This window comes from Gallinula chloropus, assembly GCF_964237585.1.
Source record: "Gallinula chloropus genome assembly, chromosome: 3".
NCBI classification, from domain to species: Eukaryota; Metazoa; Chordata; class Aves; order Gruiformes; family Rallidae; genus Gallinula; species Gallinula chloropus.
Genome location: NC_140087.1, coordinates 34,134,019 through 34,152,248, shown reverse-complemented (window position 1 = coordinate 34,152,248; position 18,230 = coordinate 34,134,019). Strand labels below are relative to the sequence as shown.

Genomic DNA, 18,230 nt, shown 5'->3' with positions numbered 1-18,230 from the left:
CACCCCCACCTCCACCCCCATGGAACTGAAAAGCCAAGGAGTGGCAGACTACTTCATGTCATCTTTTAATGTTTTCTTTTAACTTCAGATTTTGAAAGAAGACATGGGTATGAAACGGCAAACACTAGACCAGCTGAATGAAATAGGTCAGGATGTGGCCCAAATCCTTGGGAATGGTAAAGCATCCAATAAAATTGATCAGGATCAAGAAGAACTAACTCAGAGGTGGGACAGTTTGGTTCAGAAGCTAGAGGATTACTCTAACCAGGTACTTTAAAAACTTCATTACTTTTTAGGTGTTTAAATGACTTGTATGTATGCAAACATCGCTGATTCTGTCAGCAAAATTTCCCAGGCAAGTTCTTGGCATCAGGCTAGAGAGGTAGGTGAGTGCTCTTTCACGTGGGGCTGATTTTATCTGCTGACAAAGCTGTCTGCGTGTTTTGGTCTTCAAAACCCCAAGTTGCTAACCTGACTAGTACTACTACTCCTTTTTCACACAGATTAAGCTTCATTTTTCTGATGAGTAAAGCAGGCTTACCATGTATTATCAATCAATGCAAATGCCTTTAAACATTTTAAGAGTGCTGGGACTGGATTAAATCTGATACTAAAAGAAAACAAAGACAAAACCCCAAACCCAGAATAGATAAATAAATGGGAGTCATACAAGCATTTATGCTCTGTGAGTATATTTCTCATCTGTTGAAAATAGAGTAGTTGTTTGTTTGCTATGTTACAATGATAGCCAAGCTGGATTGTTAAATGTTTATTTTAGTATTTCAAGTGCTTGGTAATGTTTTTATTTAGGCAGAACACCCATTGGCTTCTGTGAGAATTTTGTTTGAGAGTTTTGACTCACATCTCCCTTTTGCGTGATATTAAAATGTTATTATGGGGAAGACTCTGGCACTAATTCACAATCCACTTCATGTATAGTGAAAGATTTGTGCAGTGTGAGTAGGGGTCCATTTCAGCCATGTGGCTTTAATTTGTTCTTGTGTTTGAGTCAAAGCACTGGAGAGTGCCAAATCCTGTCTCTTGTCCTTTCACTCCCACTAAATATCAAGTGAGTACTTAGAACTTACAAGTTGATTCCTATGGGGCCTACTTTAATAACCCATTAAAGAGTGTGGAAGGTTTCTAATGCCTTGAGTGAGTTTTTAGGTCAAATCCACTGTGTATCAGCTCTTCTGAGATCTAGGCTTGGCTTTATGGGGTATGAGTATAAAATGTAGAATTGCGTGTTAATAAACCCAGAGAACTTTTTGTTCTTACTGTGAACCAAGAAGTTATGAAAGAAAGTAGATTGTTGACATTTAATTCACTTGGGCTGTCATGAAATTCCAGTTGAACTGAAAATTTTGATGTGTGGTTTGCATCTGTAAAATAAGGATAGTGATTTTATTGTTCTCTGGAGTGCACCTGTGATAAAGGTGCTTTCTGATGTGGCCATTTGTAAGAGCAAATGAATGGACATTTTATGGATAATAAATAATGGGAACTAAGCGAAACCAATTCTGTTTGCATTAGAAATGGTATTCAACCCTTTTGCTAAATTATTTTGCATAGGTAACTCAAGCTGTAGGAAGCGTAGGATTGTCACAGGTTTCACAGAAGACTGCTGCAGAAACAGTGCCGTTGAAGGAACAAGTGGCAGTTAAACAATCCAGACAGGAGTTGCCCCCGCCTCCACCCCCAAAGAAAAGACAAATCCCAGGAGACAGTGAAGTAAAGAAAAAGTAAGTATACCTCTGCTGTTTGGCCTTGCTCACTAGATAATGCATAGATTTATGTCTCTTGGTCTTGTTTTTTGGTTCTGTGCAAGCGAGGAATACTTAAATTGTGATTGTGAGATGGGTTTGGGAACAGAATGTTATGTAAAGCCTTGTTTTCAGAGCAACAGAAAGCCTGCAGCTTCCATTAATTTCAAAGGGAAATGGAGGCGTTGTGTTTCTCAAAAAAGCAGGTCTTTATTCCTTTGTACTGTAGTTCCTTTGCTGAAAGGTAGAATCAATGATATTTACTTTCTTTGGGAAAAAAGGTCTTCTCATCTTTGTCAAAAAGTGTTGTGAAAGTCTCAAGTATTTGGATTTATTTATTATTTATTTCTAATATCCATAAAATATATGGGAGAAATAGGAGAAACTGAACAAAAAAAGCTTAGAAACCTATTCCATCTCCCTGGTATTTAGTAATAAGAAAAATATTATAATGATGTCTTCTTTCACAACTGTATCTGGAGTGGCTGACTGATTTGCATGTATAGAACTGCAGACTGGTTTGGGTCAGAAGGGATGTCAAAGTCCATCTAGTTCCACCCCCCTGCCATGGGCAGGGACACCGTCCAGTGGTTGCTCAAAGCCCCATCCAGCCTGGCCTTCAGGGGAGGGGGCAGCCACAGCTGCTCCAGGCAGCCTGTGCTAGGGCCTTATCACACTCATAAAGAATTTCTTCCTAATGTCTAATCAAAATAGTCTAAATCTACCCTATTTCAGATTTAAGCCATTGCCCCTTGTTGTATCACTGCACTCCCTGGTAAACAGTCCCTCTTCATCTTTCCTGTAGGACCCCTTGAGTTACTGGGAAGCAAAAAGTTCTCTCTGGAGTTTTCTCTAGGCTAAACCATTTTTGATAACCTGTGTTGCAATTCCTTTGTTAAATAGCATGCCTGAAGATAAAGGAACTGTTTCAAGACGAATTAAGAAAGTAAATTCTGTACACTCATCCCTTTGCTTGTTGTGCTTGCCTGAGAAAATGAACGTTTATTTGAGGTGTCACTAGTTTAAACCTTTGGCATGTTGTTTAGGGAGAGGATTGAGGGCTGTGGTAAGAGCAGGGCATTGCACTGCTAGGTGATGTGTATTTGCACAGTGAAGAATTGTCATCTTCATTTTTCTGGAGGACAAATGGCGGTTTAAAGGGGTGAGACAGCTGCCCAAACCTTTCTCTGAAGGACCCTGGTCAGATCTTCTGAGCTGTGGTGAAGGTGGTGTGTGCATGTGGATGTCCCAGGGTGCTAATGTAATCAGCAGCCCATTCTCTGTCCCTTCTCTGTGTTTCTCGCAAAAAGCAAAATTGATTGAGCTGTTATCTTTTTTCCTACAGTTCAAAATGTATGAAGGACAATAAATTAAAATAGTTCAAGTTTTTCTCATGCTTTTGCCTTGTTTAGTTTTGCCCAGTTACGTTGTAACCAACAAATTGCCAGTAACTAGAATTTTGCAGGTTCTCCCATGAAAGCTTTGACTACAGTGACTTCTGCTTTGGTTGGTAGGGTGTTATTACTTGTTAGGATTTGAAGTGTTAAGTAGCATAATTGTAATACGACCTGAGTTGTGGTCCGTGTAGTATACCTGCTTTTCTCTCAAGTTCTGTGCAGTATTGGTTAAATTGGGAGTTGTTTTTTGTTTGTTTGTTATTTTGGTGGTGGAGAGCTATAGCTGAGAGGCTTTAGGCATGGGAGTTATGTTAGTATAGACATATCCTACTGTAGCCTGAAGTATAAACTAATCTTCAGTCAGCTTAACATCCAAAAAGGTTTGTCCACTCTCACTGTCAGGAGTGCTTAAGCTGTAAGTTTTTCCTTCAGATTAAAGTGTTGTGGACTTCTAGAAAATCTAGAAGAGTATTTCTTATTACAAACCTGAGGTTTAGTAAATTACTTTCAAAATATTTAGCACTGGAAGGTATCTTTTGTGACATGTTAAAGGAGAAGGTATTGCATGAAGTAAGGTATATAAAAAAATTAATAATTAAATTGTAACTTGCATTCTCAATTTACTCCCAAAGGCTAATGTTATGGACATAACTTTTTCTATGGCAGGTTTTGTAAAGTCTGTCTTCGTCCTACTGCTTGTGAATAGTAATATGAGAAGTGTGATCTTGTGTGAGGCCTTGCAGTTTTGGGATTGAGTAATGTGCTGAACTTCAAGACTTTCTGATTTTTAAGACAGTGACTGAATAGGGAAAAATGACAAAAAAAAAATATTTCTGACCTTTTGAACCAGGTTTGAAGCTGAAAGTGCTGAGCTCTTGAACTGGATTTCAAAATCAAAATCCGCCATTCAAGCTACAGACATCAAAGAGTACAAGAAGATGAGAGAGACTTCGAACATGAAAGAAAAGTTGAAGGTAAAATGGGGGAGATAGGGAGCATTCCATTGAATAGTGTGTTTTGTCTCTATGCTGGCTGTCAGCTGGAGGTGTGGACTGATCCACACGCTTCGTAGGGATTAAGTTCTTTAGTTAAATAGTTTCAGAACTAGACATGGAAATCTCTGACCAGCTGGACAGAAACTTGCTGGTGTTGGGTTGCACAATCTGCAGGAAATTTTAAAAACACATATATCACTGATGTCTCCTTTGGAGTTCAGATAAATGTATGCCTTTAGGATTAGTGTTCTTTCTACTAAGCAGTGTATTTTGGCTTCATGTTTCACAGTTGGAAGTGGACTTGATTGACACCACTTTTATAGTTTTGGCAGAGGAGGAGCAGTGGGGTTGCTCAGAGACCCCTTGAAACATGCTGTGACACTCTGCACGCACTGTGCCACTCAGGGTCCAAAGTGCTCCACTGTTCTAATGTTCAGACACATAGTTGTTTGCTCTATTAATTTTGGAGAAAACTCATGTATGCTATTACTGACCTGCAAGACAGAGTACATAATTTTACAGGATCCTGTGGGAGCTATGACATAACAATTTTATCTTCTATTTCTTCTGTTTCAGGAATGTATTCTTGCCTTTTTCAGTCCTTGAGCATGCTTTGTTAATGAAGGTTTAGTGGAGCTTTAGCAGGACCTGAACCTGCTTTTGAAATCAAAAGACAATACTTAAAAGTATCTATAAGGCAGTCCTTCTTGGAGCTGTAGTGCCAAATGGTGTCAGTAGGCATGTTTGGAATGTCAGTACTGTTGGAAATAAAACCAAATAAATCCTCCCAATGGTTTGTTTATAGAGCATTATGAATGTTTGTCGCCCTTTGTAGATGAGTACCGAGTTCCTGTGAACAGGACTCTCTTTAATTGATTGGGCTCTAATTGGGTAGGACAGTGTTTGATCTTCTCAACCATGCAAATAAATGTGTGCTTCTTCTGAATTTACTCTAGCGAGTCTAAACCAGAGTAATGACCTTGGCCATTAGTTTTGAAAATATTTAAATCTGGAGGTACTTCCTTGTAATGATTGAAATTGTGGTTGTCTTTCCTCTGTGGATGTATTCTACCTCTTGGATCACAGAGGAACATTTACCAATGACTTGAAGGAGGATCTTGTTCCTCTAAAAATTTTGATAGTTGCATAGGATTTCCCTTACCAATTCTCTATGAGGCAGTGCAAAGCCCTAGATCTTGAGAGAGTGTCTTGCTAGTGTGTTATAGTTTTTGCTAGCTGTACTTGAAGGGAGCAACCACCTGTTCCCTACCATGGGAAATCTCAGTAGAGCCTGTAGTAGAAAAGGGACTATTAAAAAAAGGTGTTTTCTCTGCTGGTTGACATTAATTACAGTTTTTGATCACAGGTGATTTGTTTTAGCTGGTGATCCAATATCTGATTTCACATAGCAGGATCATCAGCGCTTCTAACAATATTTTATTGCTGGTGGTGGTGTACTACTCTTGCTTGCCTGCTGCTTGTGGAGCTAACACTTGCTTTTGTTTTCCAAACAGAACTAGCAAGCGTCTTAACAGGTGCTGTCTCTATGAAAACTGGAATGTGTTTCAGGTGGTAGTGGGAAAATAAATGTTACTGGGAGGGGAGTGGAAGTCAAGAAAAACTAACCTTTCTGAAATGCTATTCTTTTGGGGGTTCCCTTTGTAGGTGATTGAAAAAGAGCGAGTTGAAAAAGCCCAAAAGTTAGATGTACTGAAACGGAATGGACGTATTCTCTTGGATCAACTTGGAAAGGGTAAGGGACTTGAAGGTTTTTCTATTTTGTGATTTAATCAGAGGAGCTGCTGGGAAATGATACTGAAACACAGTATCTCCAGTTAAGCATTGCAATATATTCCTACCTTTTCCCTCCACTTCCTTCAGAGACACTGTCATTGTTATTGTTACTAGTTATGGATAAGTGCTTTATTTCTATTAAAGCTTATAGAAACGTGGTATTAGTATTCTTTGTTTAATATATGTGTGTTCATTTGCAACCTTTTAAAATTATCTTTATTGAAATAGAAACTTATTAAAATGACTGTAGCATGCTTTTGGGGGAAGAAGTTTAGTTTTAAATTGTGGGGAGACTTTAACTATAAAACTTTAAAACATATCTCCCTTAAAGAAGTGGAAATTCTAAACCTAAATTTAAGTTTGATAAATGTGTATATATCTCTCTTTATTCGTAGCTGTCTCTATTTCTCTAAAAGCTGTCAGTATGTTTTGATGATACTGTCACAATTCATGGTTCAAAGGCAGGAGAAAAGCCTACATGCTTGGGAAAATGATTGATTGTCAATTAAAACACTTATCCGTGGAAACTTATAATTAACATCAGTGAAAATTGAATCTTTAAGCCTTGCCAAAATCTTGTTTCATAATATGACAAAACTCCATCAGTGAAATGTGACTCTTTCCCTAAAAGAGCTGTTCATATCATCCAGAAGGAGGTCTTTTAGATCTGCTGTGCACTTGGTTTCTGGTGAAGATACTGCAACTGGTAACAATCATAGAGGTGAAAGGATGATATCACTGTCCTGCATACTGACCAGTATCCCTTTTGGAAAATGCTAATTTCCATTGGATTTCCAAACTTTCATCGCATCTTTTTCCAGCCAGCTCATTTGCCTGGGTCCCCTAGTCTGCTAAGCATCTCCAATCCTTCCCTTTTGGCCTACTGAAGCCTTTTACTGTGGGTGCTTGAAGCTGATGCCTGGAAACCACTGATCTGACCTGCAGTTCAGGTTATAAAAATCTGTAGCTGCTCCCTGTCTTCAAACCTGGACAGAGATCTTCCCTCCGTCCCCTTCTCTGTGAAAGGTCACAGCTCTAATCTGACTGTTAATTATAGTGAGAAATGTGTAGTTTAAAAACTGGTTTGTATCAGCAAAACAGAAGATACAGAAATTGCTTCCTAACTGCTTGCTGTCTTAAAGCTTGGGATCTATAGAAAATAACCCATCTACAGCCCCTGGCTTTGTTAGGGGTCTGCCAGTATGCTTTGTCCATCTCAGAATGACAGCCCTTCTCTCCAAAACCAGCCCCAGCTGCAGCCGCGTGGAACAATGCACAGCGCTGCCGTGCATGTGTAATACATCCATTTCTGTCCTGGGGCGGGTCCAGCCCGTGCCACAATGACAGGGACGGATCGTCGCGTGCGCGCTGCTCTTATGTGGTTGACTGCAGGGGCTGCGCTTCTGCATTGTAGATGTGCCAAGTGTACGGACAGTGTTTGAGGATCTATGGAGTAGAGCCGTCAAGTGCCCTTGTAGAAGCTGGCTGGATGCCCTCTCCAGAACACTGGGCTCTGCTTTATGCTAAAACAATGCAGCAAAAATACCCACTCCATGTGAATCTACTTATACTGTGATCTAAATGGCAGAACCAGTAAGTTCAAATCATCCAAACACACCTTACGGAAAGCAGGTGGTACCTGGAAGGAGAATCTGCATCAGAAACTTGAAGTGGCAAGAACATACTGTTGAATGGCTGTTGCACTGATATTTCTTTGCATCTTGCAAGATACTCTGTTACTTCTGGTACTTGAGGAAATAAAAGAACAAAGAATGGGTGGGAGGTCTGTTCTGATCTGCTGCTGCATCCTCAAGTCACGCGCTGATTTGTCAAAAAGATGGTGTAGCAAATGCTTCATGTGAGTGGGAAATAACTTTGTGTTTGTTGTGTTGCTTTTGCAGCTATTCATGCTACCTAGCTATTAATCATGTCTGCATGCAATGTGACACTGTTAGTCATTGCTCCCTCTCTCTCCCAGGCCAACAGGATTCCCACCTACCTTTTCAACAAATTTATTCCTGTCTTTCAACTTGCTACTTCCCTTTTTTTTGCAGAGTCTAGAGTAATTAAAATAATATTCACTGGAAGCCTACTTAACTGAAGTTAACTTCACTTACATCTGCATATCAACATTTAGACACAAACTGTAATGGTGAAGAGCTTTGTGATGGTGAAGTGCCAGCTCACTGTTATAAATTGAAAACCTACCGCAGGGAAAGAATGGAAATGAAATGTGTCACTATTCATTTTACTGTTAATGTGGAAATTAAAAGCTGAAACACTTAACAATTAGACTAATTAGTACAGTTTCGTGGGTAGTGGACTTGGAATCAGAGCATTTGGCATGTTAATCCAAACATGCACCTGTATCTGAAGAGAGGAAAGGTTAAATGCCTGTTAATCACAATGTGATTAATATAACAATAATTTATATAATCTGTTTAGAGGGACTTTCTACAGTGGATATAAAAACAGTGATGGAGAAAATACTGTCTGGGTGGAAAGATCTGGTTCAACATCTGGAAGAAGCGGCTAGAAAGATAAAGTACCAGGAAGATATAAATGCTTATTTTAAGGAAATGAACGAGCTTGAGAAGGCTGTAATTGAGAAGGATGGCTGGCTTAAAAACAACGCTACTTCAGCATCCCAACCCTCAGCAGTCCTAAAAGACTTATGTCAGGTAAGTCTGGTAAAACTTGTTAATTTTAATTGGAAGCTGGTAGGAGTGCAGGGAATCCCAGAGGAGCTTATCCTAGTCAGTAAGGTAACTCACAGTTTCTGAGCCTTTTGGGACATCTGATTTGACCAGAAGATTTTTTGGTACCTGTGTCACAGGAATATTTTAATGTTGTTGCCCTAGTAATGTAGAGCTGTGCTGAGTAGTTGACTAAAATATTTGTGTTAACAAGACAAGTGTTGAGATTTGGTTTTGTTTTTTGATCTTTCACAGTGGGAATTAACTCATCTTGTAAGCCTGAGTCCACAGTTGGAACACCTGAAAACCACCTGCAAGGCACTTGCCTCTCAGCCCACGCCTCCAAATTTCATCCAGGAAAGCTTGAACAATTTTCTTGATCATTTCAAGTTGACTCATCAGAAACTAGAGGAATGCCACCAGCAGCTGAAGAAAGGTAAATATATATACATATATGTATTTATATATACTTTGTTTAACATAAGTTCTTCTGATACTTCTGTTTTGATTTTTTTAATTGTTGTTGCTTTGAGCTGACTGAAAACACTGATTTCTAGTAGAGTTTTTCCTACTGATTCCAAGAGGCTTTGAGTCAGGCAGAAAAAAAATTTGTTCACCTGAAAGGGTATTTTTATGTCCTCCCCTATGCATGCTACAAAATATACCATTTTATGATGTTTAAAGTGATCATGCAAGGATACAAGGTTCCTGTAACTGCATTTAAGGAATTAGCAAAACGTATTTAGGGTGGATAATATAGTTTTAAAAGCTGTGTGTCTCTGGCACATACAGGAATAAATAATAACACTAGAAATGAAAAATGGAAGATTAAGAGAACCTTGTAGAATTGCAGTGTGCCTGTGAAAATCTTTCTCTTTCATAGTTTCTAGCACATTAGTCATACATAATTCCTTTTGGAAATTTCACCTTTGAAGTGATTTGGAATCTGGCTTGCTTTTCAGGCACTTTCCAGTTGCATTTTTGTTGTGTTAAAAATTTCATTATAAGCATTCAAACCAGTCGTGCTGGCTTCTGAAGGATTTTAAATGTGCACAAAATATGTAGCTCAGTTAATATTCTACAGCTGAACAGCAAGCGCACAGGCCTACCAGGAGATTTTTTTTCTTTAGCTTTAACTATGTTTCCGAGGAATTCAAGGAAGTCTTTAGCTAATGGCCTCAAATAGAAGAGCACTAACACTTCGTTCTGTGTTGTAATAAAAATAGCCTCAATTACTAAATTTCTAGACCATCTATATAATGTGTTGTGCCCGGCCTGCGTGCTTCGATTATAGGCACACTGAAAACTGTATGAATAACATGTGTCTGCTGTGCTCAAATTACAGGGTATGCTTTCATTCTTACTGTGGGGAAGGATTATTTTTATGACTGTTCTCAGTACTTTTGAATAATTTTACTGGTATCGTATATTTTGGAAATTACTATATGATGTGTTAAAGATAATCCTTATTTTTTTCATGCCACACATCGCTGGAGGCATTATTAGTATTGTTAAACCACTTATTACATGGTGAAAACACCTTACATACTCTAATATGTTAAATTTGTGTTTGTGTATTTTTTGAATAATTTCTCTGTAGATTATGTATTTCTAAAGAACAGGGGGAAATGTCAGTTCAGTGTTTCAATTGTTTATTTACAGCATAGTTTGATTTCTGTCAGGTAAAGGAGCTTCCAGAGCCATATAACTGGGAGAAACAACAGGTGGTGGCACTTGAGTGTTTGTGAACTTGGCAGGCTTTGACTGGCAGAAGTCCTTCTTTTGTGGCTCCTCTTAGAGCCTCTGGAAATTCCCTCGTGGAGTGCTACTGAGTCCCATCTCAGTGGGCATTTTTATGGGAATTGTGACTTAGCCTCCTAGTGACAAAATAAAATGATATTAACTATTTTCTTCTCTTTCAGGATTTGCTGTAGTTTAGTGGCAGCACACCTATCTGCTTTTGACTAATTCTTTTTCCCTTCCTTTTAAATTGGTCCTGGCTTTTTGAGGCAAGGAAGCTAGATAACTGATTCTCTCTAGAAACATTGATTCATTCCTTAGTTATAAGTCGTGTGACAGTTCTGACAGTAAGCTGTTGAAGAGCTACCTGGTGAGTCAGAACAAGGCTTAGATTAATTTTCACTTGTGGCAGTAAGGAAATTGCTTAGGAATCCAAGGCCAGAGACTGTGCATACCACAGGATGGGTCTTACAGTTGAAATCCTGTTCACTGCAGTTTTCTAACTCTGACTTTTTCATTCTGAAAAGCTGGAGTGATGTGCTGCCTCCTGCCCAGGATTACACAGAGGGCTGTCTCGAAGCAAAATCTGAGATGCAGTCACAGATTGCATGCAGATACCCTGTCCAAACTTTAATTCACTTTTCAGTCTTCCCTCATAGTGTCTCTGTTCTGGCAACTGGCTGAAAGCTGCTATTTTTATATCTTGTGTGTATAAATACATAAATGAAAAAAAACCCCAAACCACCAAAACCCAAACCAAACCCTGTTACTACGCTTACACATATTTTATGTGTGTTTTTATATATATGTATGTACGTAAATAAAATACAGGCTTATATATATAGTGTGTGGATATTTAACTTTATATGTAATACATGGCTATTATATAGGCTATACTTTCTATTCTTTATATAGTAGTATGTTTTGCATATAAATGGTAGATATGTCTAAACTTTTTACAATGGAAAATACTACCTTGTGGGGACTTAAGCATGTAAAATCCTAATTACTATTGATTCCACTAGTAACTCTCCTGCCTACCCCAAGAGATTTAGGTGCTCGAGTACGTAAGAAAACTCTAAATATCATATTGAGTTTTAATATTTTTTTGGAGAAGGGGTTGTAATTATGTATTTTATTACTATAGTCTATACAATTCATATTTATATATTACATGTATTTAATATTTTTAAATTAAAAACATTGCCATGAACAGAGGAGTTATTTTAGTTCTTGGAAGGTCTCAGTGGGATTTATTGTACTAGTATATCTGACCTGATTCCTTGTTTGTATATGGTTCTGATAACTGTTTTTTGGGTCTCGTGCCTACTTCCTTCCCTTGCATTTTGTTCCATTACTCTTTTAAATGACATCAGAGACAGAAAGCCAGCCAAGCCAGGACTATGTGGACTCCCTGCAGCAGCTGAAGGACACACTGAACGAGCTGGAGTGCCAGCAGCAGTCCATCGCCAGCGGACTGAGCGACCCCAGTAAGGTTGAGAAAGCCCTGCAGCAGGCAAAGGTAACTCTCACCGAAACAAGGAGGTTGCTTATTCAGCTAATGCCATCCCCCTTTCTCCTGCCTTCCTTCTGGTGGGGTTGCTACAATGTTATATTCCCACTGCTTTTGTGGACTCTTGCTTATTTCAGAAACATGTATTTTTCTCTGTGTGGTGGCATAAGGGGGCTGCAGGTGACTCTGGAAAACCTCTGGAAATCCAGTTGCTTGGCAGGGAGAGGCTGCATCTGTCTTTCCTCTGCTCAGCAGAGAGTGATCAAATAGGTATTTTTTAAAAGCCTAATAAACACGGCTATTAGTGCTTTGGTTGGGTTTGTTTGTTTGTTTTTTTAACCAGCAGATTTTAAAAAGTTGTGAGTTCTTTATTTTTTCCTGTAATATTGCTTCTGTATTGTTTAAAGTGGGCAGAGATTTTTCTGGACAATACACTGGCTGAATTGCAATGGTGTTTAGTCTTTGGAGGCTTGTCTTTTCCTGCTTCTGTATGAAACCCACCTCCCCCTTTTCTTCACAGATTAATTATCCTTAAAGGAATACCATTTCAATGTGGGACCTTTTAAAGAGTGTGGTGGCAGATGGGAACAAACTGTAGATGATGAGCTGTTTGTGGACCTGGGATTGTCCAGCTCCTCCTGTGCTGTAGCAGGCACTGATAAGTGCTTCATTCATAGACCCAAGCCAGAGACTCAGTCCGTGGCTTCTTGCACAGAAAGCTCTTGTTTGCAGAAACATTGTTCCTCCTTCCAGTCTCATTGCTAGCTCACTACCTGTCTTTTTAGAGGTAGCTTTTTATACTGCTGCTTTCCTGTAAATACAAAGTAAGACTGAGAATATAAACATATCAAAAAGAACATTCTTCCTCGGTTAAATATATGCACACGTGCCACATGTACACGTTAAACGCATATAGTAGCAAAGTTGAAGTTGTTAAATTATTAATGGTTTCATGTGTTCGTTCCAAATTTCTCTATTGAACAAATTTTAAGCAGATAACAAAAATGACCAGTTTAATGAAGTGGCTGCATTTTTCACATTTTGGCTGGTACCTTCACTGGTTATTTTTCCTTAATATTAGGAAATTAGTTATTTCAACTCCAATGGCTCTTCATCTATCAGCAGTGCCATAGCGAATATATTCACATTGTGTCTGGTCTGTATTCTGGATTGAAGAGTATCTTTCATAACTCAAGTATGCAGAGCTTTTTTGCAGCTAGATATCATAATGATTTTACTTTACAAAACTCAGCCTGTTTGTGCGTGCTTTATTGCTTGTTTTCTTTATTAAAAAACATATCAGTGGAGTGAATAAAAAAACGAGTCCCTGGTATGTCTACGTTGCAGTTTCTTTTGTGACTGCTAGGTAGTGTAGCCATTGCTTTGCTGAGTTGAGCGTCAGAACTGCACAGCACAGGAGTGGCGTAGGTGCCTGGGTGTGTTTAGCTACGTGGCCAAGCTTTACAGCCCACTCCATAATCTCTGCTACTGCATCAGTAGAACAGCTGAAGGTTTTGCAGCTTAAAAGGTTGTCTGGACACCTCTGCTGGCATTAACTGGAGTGTCACTCTTCACTGAATCTATGCTCTGCACAACAAGAACTTTGACGTACTTGGGCTTGTAAGTAAGTGTGTACCTGTTGTAAGGCTAACACTGCAAGCAGACTTTTCTTTTCTCTTTTCTTTTTTTTTTTAAACCCCCTTTACAGACGATTTGTGAGGCGCTGGAAGCCCAGAAGCCCAGGCTAGATAAGCTCGCTGAAGAAACAAAGGCTTTGGAGAAACATGCTTCTTCGGATATAAAAAAGGTCTACACACAAGAGTTCAAGCATGTGCAGGGAGACTGGGACAAGCTAAAGCTCAAGACTTCCAAAGATGTTAAACTACTAGAGGAAATTGCACCCAGGCTGAGATTATTTGAGGTAAAATGAAATGTTTTTTTTTCTGTAACATGGTTGTATTAGAGCCTTTTTTTTCTCTGTGCTCCTGTGGGAGTGCAGATGATACTGATTGAGGACTGAAATGCTGATGGGCCACTATTCTGGCAGAGGCTAGAATCATCTATAGTGTGTTTGCAGCAGGGTAGCAGAGGACTTTAAAATGCTCAGGATATTACTTATTCTTCTAATAGATTTACTTTTAACTTAAATCTCGTGTTCCTTTTCTTTCCATACCAGAAGCAGAGGTTACACTAAAGTGAAGGGCATGTCAGTTGTGTTGTTGAAACCTTGATCCTTCCAGGGGCTGAGTGCCCTCTACGGTGGTCGGTGCCAGAAGCCCAATGCATTACCAGTTTGACATCTAAAACTTGAAGTTCCATACCTGCTACAGAAAACCTGCTCCTTCAAGTGGGGTTTCTGTCAACAGTAATGAAGAATTAGTACAGCCTGGTAGAAAAGGATGTAAAGAAACTCTTAGGTATAGTGAGTTTTCCGGTTCCAACAGATGGCCTTGAAAGGGTGAGGAAGCAGAGCTAAGGAATTAAGATTAATCAGCACTATTATATATATGTTTAAAATATAAACACACGCGAAATCCTGCATGACAAAATCTCAGTTCTTTAAAAATGAAGGTGTTAAAAGCAAGGGTATTTAAAGGGTATTTAGATGATAAAGAGGGGAAAGATAAGTGCTTAAGTAACTTAACCAAGGTTGACTCAGTATTTACTGGTCAGATAGGTTTCTTTTTACTTGCTTTAAGTCCCTTCCAGACTATTTATATTCTTCTGGGGAGAGGAAAAAAAAATAATTAAAGCTAAATATATCATGATCTAGCCTATGACAATATTTTTGTGTGATCCAAAAGTTAAACAAGCACTAACCATTCCTCAGTATCAGCTTGAACATATGAGCTGATCAGAGTGGTATAAAAGCCCAAATATAGTTCTTCCTGTCCCACCTCCCCCCTCAAGTAATGTTTATCTAGACTATAAATAAAATTTCATATTATTTTCATTTTCGTATTATATTTTAAACTTCAGAAAGCAAGAAAGTACTTTTAGAGATTCTGTTGTCTCTTGGGATGAAGGGATATGTGTTCGCTAACAAATCTATTTTCACATGCGTTAAAGGTATTTTAATGTGTGGAATTATTTCTGTTTAGCAGGGTATGTATGTCACAGTTTATGAACATAAGCGACTTGCTGTGTGCACTGTCTTCAGAACATTGGTGTCATGTATGCACTCCACTGCTTTTACCCAAAAGTTTCTTCATCTTCTTCTCCCCTCCCTCTGAAGCAGAGAACTATTCTTTTATTTGATAGTGGAGTCAAACTTATTGGGGGAGTGTGTGTGTGTGTATTTGTGTGGTTGTCATGGTTTAGCCCCAGCTGGCAGCTGAACACTAAGCAGCCACTCGCTTCCCCCCCCCAGGAGAAGGGGGGTGGGGAGAGTGGAGGAAAAAAAGAGTGTTTTCTTGAATTTTAGGCCGACAGGACCTTTAATGGTTTCTCAAGTATAGACATGTGTGTTTAAGCTGACACTTCTATTAGAAGAGCCAGGTAATTGACTTCCATGATGTTGCTGAGAAAGTTGGACAAGCCATTGCTGATCATGATTTGGTAGTAGTAACACCCTCAATTCTATATATTTTGAGTTTTTAAAAAAAAAACCCTGAAAGAAGTCATAGTAGGGGTAACAGACTAACTAAATGACAATTGAGAGCAGAGTGCACACCCATGCTTCTATGAAAAGCTTTTACTTGGGGATAAGGGCTGGAGGGAAAAACTTGCTCCTGCTTGTAAAGTGTTACTTGCTAATTATTTGTGTCAGAACCTGAGCTGCTCCTAGCAGAATGTATGTGGATGTGTGTACAAATAACGTAGGTGTGATAGTCTAGTCTAGGCTAGTTTATTGTTCAGGAACGTGTGTATACATGCACATGTATCAAACGTGCACCTCATTTGAAAGTTTCTGCTCTTAGTCTGGTTCCTTCAAAGCCATCCTTCCATTGGTACTTGCAGCAGCCTGTGGGATGATGTGGAGCTGTGGAGGAACTGATGCTGCTGGTCATCAGGAGCTCACTGCCAAAAAGTAGTTGACTTGTACAAGAGCCTAAAGGAAATTAACTTCTAAGCTTTAGCCAAGACCTTGCTGATTATTTTCTGGTAACCTCCTTGCCATTACTTTTTCCCCTAGCTTTGACCTAAATGTATGATATCCCACCTTGTCTCATTTTTCTTCCCTTCCCTCTTTCTGGTTACACTTAGTAGGTATTTAGCATGATAGAATAAATATTTGGCATGTAAGCCTGTCTCAATATCCTTTGTGCGTCAACTTTCTATCAGTCTTGTACTTCAAATGATTGCAGCTTTCCAGTTACCCTGATTACCTGTAGCAACACTGTACAAGACCTACTTACCTCATCAGTTTTAGCAGCAATTTTTTCTCCTTGAATTTCTTGTAAGCACAGAACTCTTTTGGTTTTTTGTTTTTTCCTTCTCTTGTCTCTGCACTTGAATCATGTTGAGTGGTCTGAACACGCACCTACTTTCCTAAATTATGGCTTTATCTGAGTGGAGGATGGCTCCTGAAAATGAAAATCTCTTCTGATGTTTAACTGAGAGTAGGGTACCCGTGTGCAGTATGAGCATGGCAAGTTATTATTTAGTAATCAGTTACCCAGTTTTCTTCAGCCAAAGGTGAAGTGCCCTGTTCTTCACAGGTGTCTGAAGTGATGTTGGTACCAATATGTATACGAATCAATCACTGATGAAAGATGTGGATTTTTATGCCCATAGGAGTTTTGAAGAGCTGTGAAAAGCAGAGCATTGCAGCTGCATGCTGTTGTATAGATCTGAGAACAGAATTTTATCCTGAGATGTTAAAAACTTTCATGTTACCTGAAAAAGAAGTACAGAAGCTGAAAAGGGGAGTCAAGCAGAATAAACAATTATTAAATAATTAAAATGGAAGATCTGTGTAGTAGTGTTACCTGTAGAAATATAGGGCTTACAGTGGGGCTGTGCTGTCAGTGGATAGGCAGTCATGTATTTGTTCTCTGATTTTTTTTTTCTTTCAAAGGATTGGTACTAATCTGTACAGAGATTTTTATAGTCTAGCATTGTATGAATAAAAATGAGAATGTGGAGCAAGTTGAATAAAAATGTTGTGTATGGCACCAGGAAGTTCAGGTTGGAATGTGCACTGAAGGAAGATTGATGTGGGAGACTGGGTATGTGGTTCTTGTGCAGACACTGAATGGCTCAGTACTGGAGATGTGATACCAGAGACACGAGATTACTTTGAAGACTGTCTGGGCAGTATCTCCTTGGTTAAAGGAGAAGTGTCTGGCCCTTAAAGGAGGGGAAGGGGGATAATAAAAAACATTAAAAGTAGGAGAGAAAAGGTTAAAAAGAATAAGTGAATGGCAACCCTTGGAGAACATATGGGCATGTGCAACTGCACAGGAGTATTGGCTATTTAATGTTTCTTTTTTCCTCATTCACCTTGAAAAATTGACATTTCCCAAAACTGCAGTCCTCACAGGAAACTGAATGTAAGTATTCTCATTTTCCCAGTAAGCTGACAGGTGCACGGTGCTTAAAAAGTCCTTGTTTGTCTGAGCTAGCCAGTGGCAGACCTGCCTGTGGGTCCTGCGCTTAGGTGGCCCTTCTGTGATTTGTGGTGTGACAGAGGCTCCCCCAAGCTGACAACAAGTGCATCAGTGACACGGTCTGTGTTTTACTCTGAGGCTCGGGAAAGGGAAAAGTAGGCAAGGCTCATCTTATCAGTTTTGTGCCTTGTATTTTCTAGAACAACGTTTCTGTATCCTGTACTCTCTGGTGTCATACTTCTAATAACGCTTTGAACTTGCAGTTCTTTTAAAGTCACTGCATGGCTGTACATCGTGTATTTTTTTCCAGAAGTGAACAAGCCAAAATTCAGCACATTTGATCTTTGTCCTTGGCTGGAATAAATTTTAGAAACCGACCCAGTGTTTTAGTTTGTGAGCTCTTGTACATCAACAACCTCCACTGGGTATTTGACCACTGGTAATTATTTGTGCAGGAGCATTGACTTCGATGAACTTCTGTAGCCTCGGCTTGTGATTCAGCAAGTCATTTAAATGTGTGCCTAACTTTGAGTAATCCCATTTAATTCACTTCAGCTATTTATGTAAGTAGCTTACTGTAAGCAAGCTAAATTAGGTATATGCTAAAATGCCTTGTCAAAAGGCAGCCTTTATAAATATGTATTTTTTTACATTGAGGCATGTTTCACTGTTAAGCCTCCTGGAGTCTGTTTTTTAAAAAAATGACTTTCAGGCTAATCAACCACAGGAAATTCCCCCAAAATAGAAAGGGTACGAAGAAAATGTCACAACTTTGACCTC

At 39.1% G+C, this 18,230-nt stretch overlaps 1 protein-coding gene across 1 annotated transcript in view; it reads left to right on the top strand.

The window, feature by feature from the left end:
- UTRN (utrophin) overlaps positions 1 to 18,230 on the top strand; it is a 380,556-nt gene that overhangs the window by 94,902 nt on the left and 267,424 nt on the right. The window contains exons 16-23 of the mRNA XM_084262364.1: positions 89 to 268; positions 1,573 to 1,742; positions 4,011 to 4,134; positions 5,821 to 5,908; positions 8,395 to 8,630; positions 8,901 to 9,081; positions 11,762 to 11,907; positions 13,607 to 13,819. Of these exons, the coding sequence (XP_084118490.1) occupies positions 89 to 268; positions 1,573 to 1,742; positions 4,011 to 4,134; positions 5,821 to 5,908; positions 8,395 to 8,630; positions 8,901 to 9,081; positions 11,762 to 11,907; positions 13,607 to 13,819 (1,338 nt within the window). The remainder of the gene's footprint in view (positions 1 to 88; positions 269 to 1,572; positions 1,743 to 4,010; positions 4,135 to 5,820; positions 5,909 to 8,394; positions 8,631 to 8,900; positions 9,082 to 11,761; positions 11,908 to 13,606; positions 13,820 to 18,230) is intronic.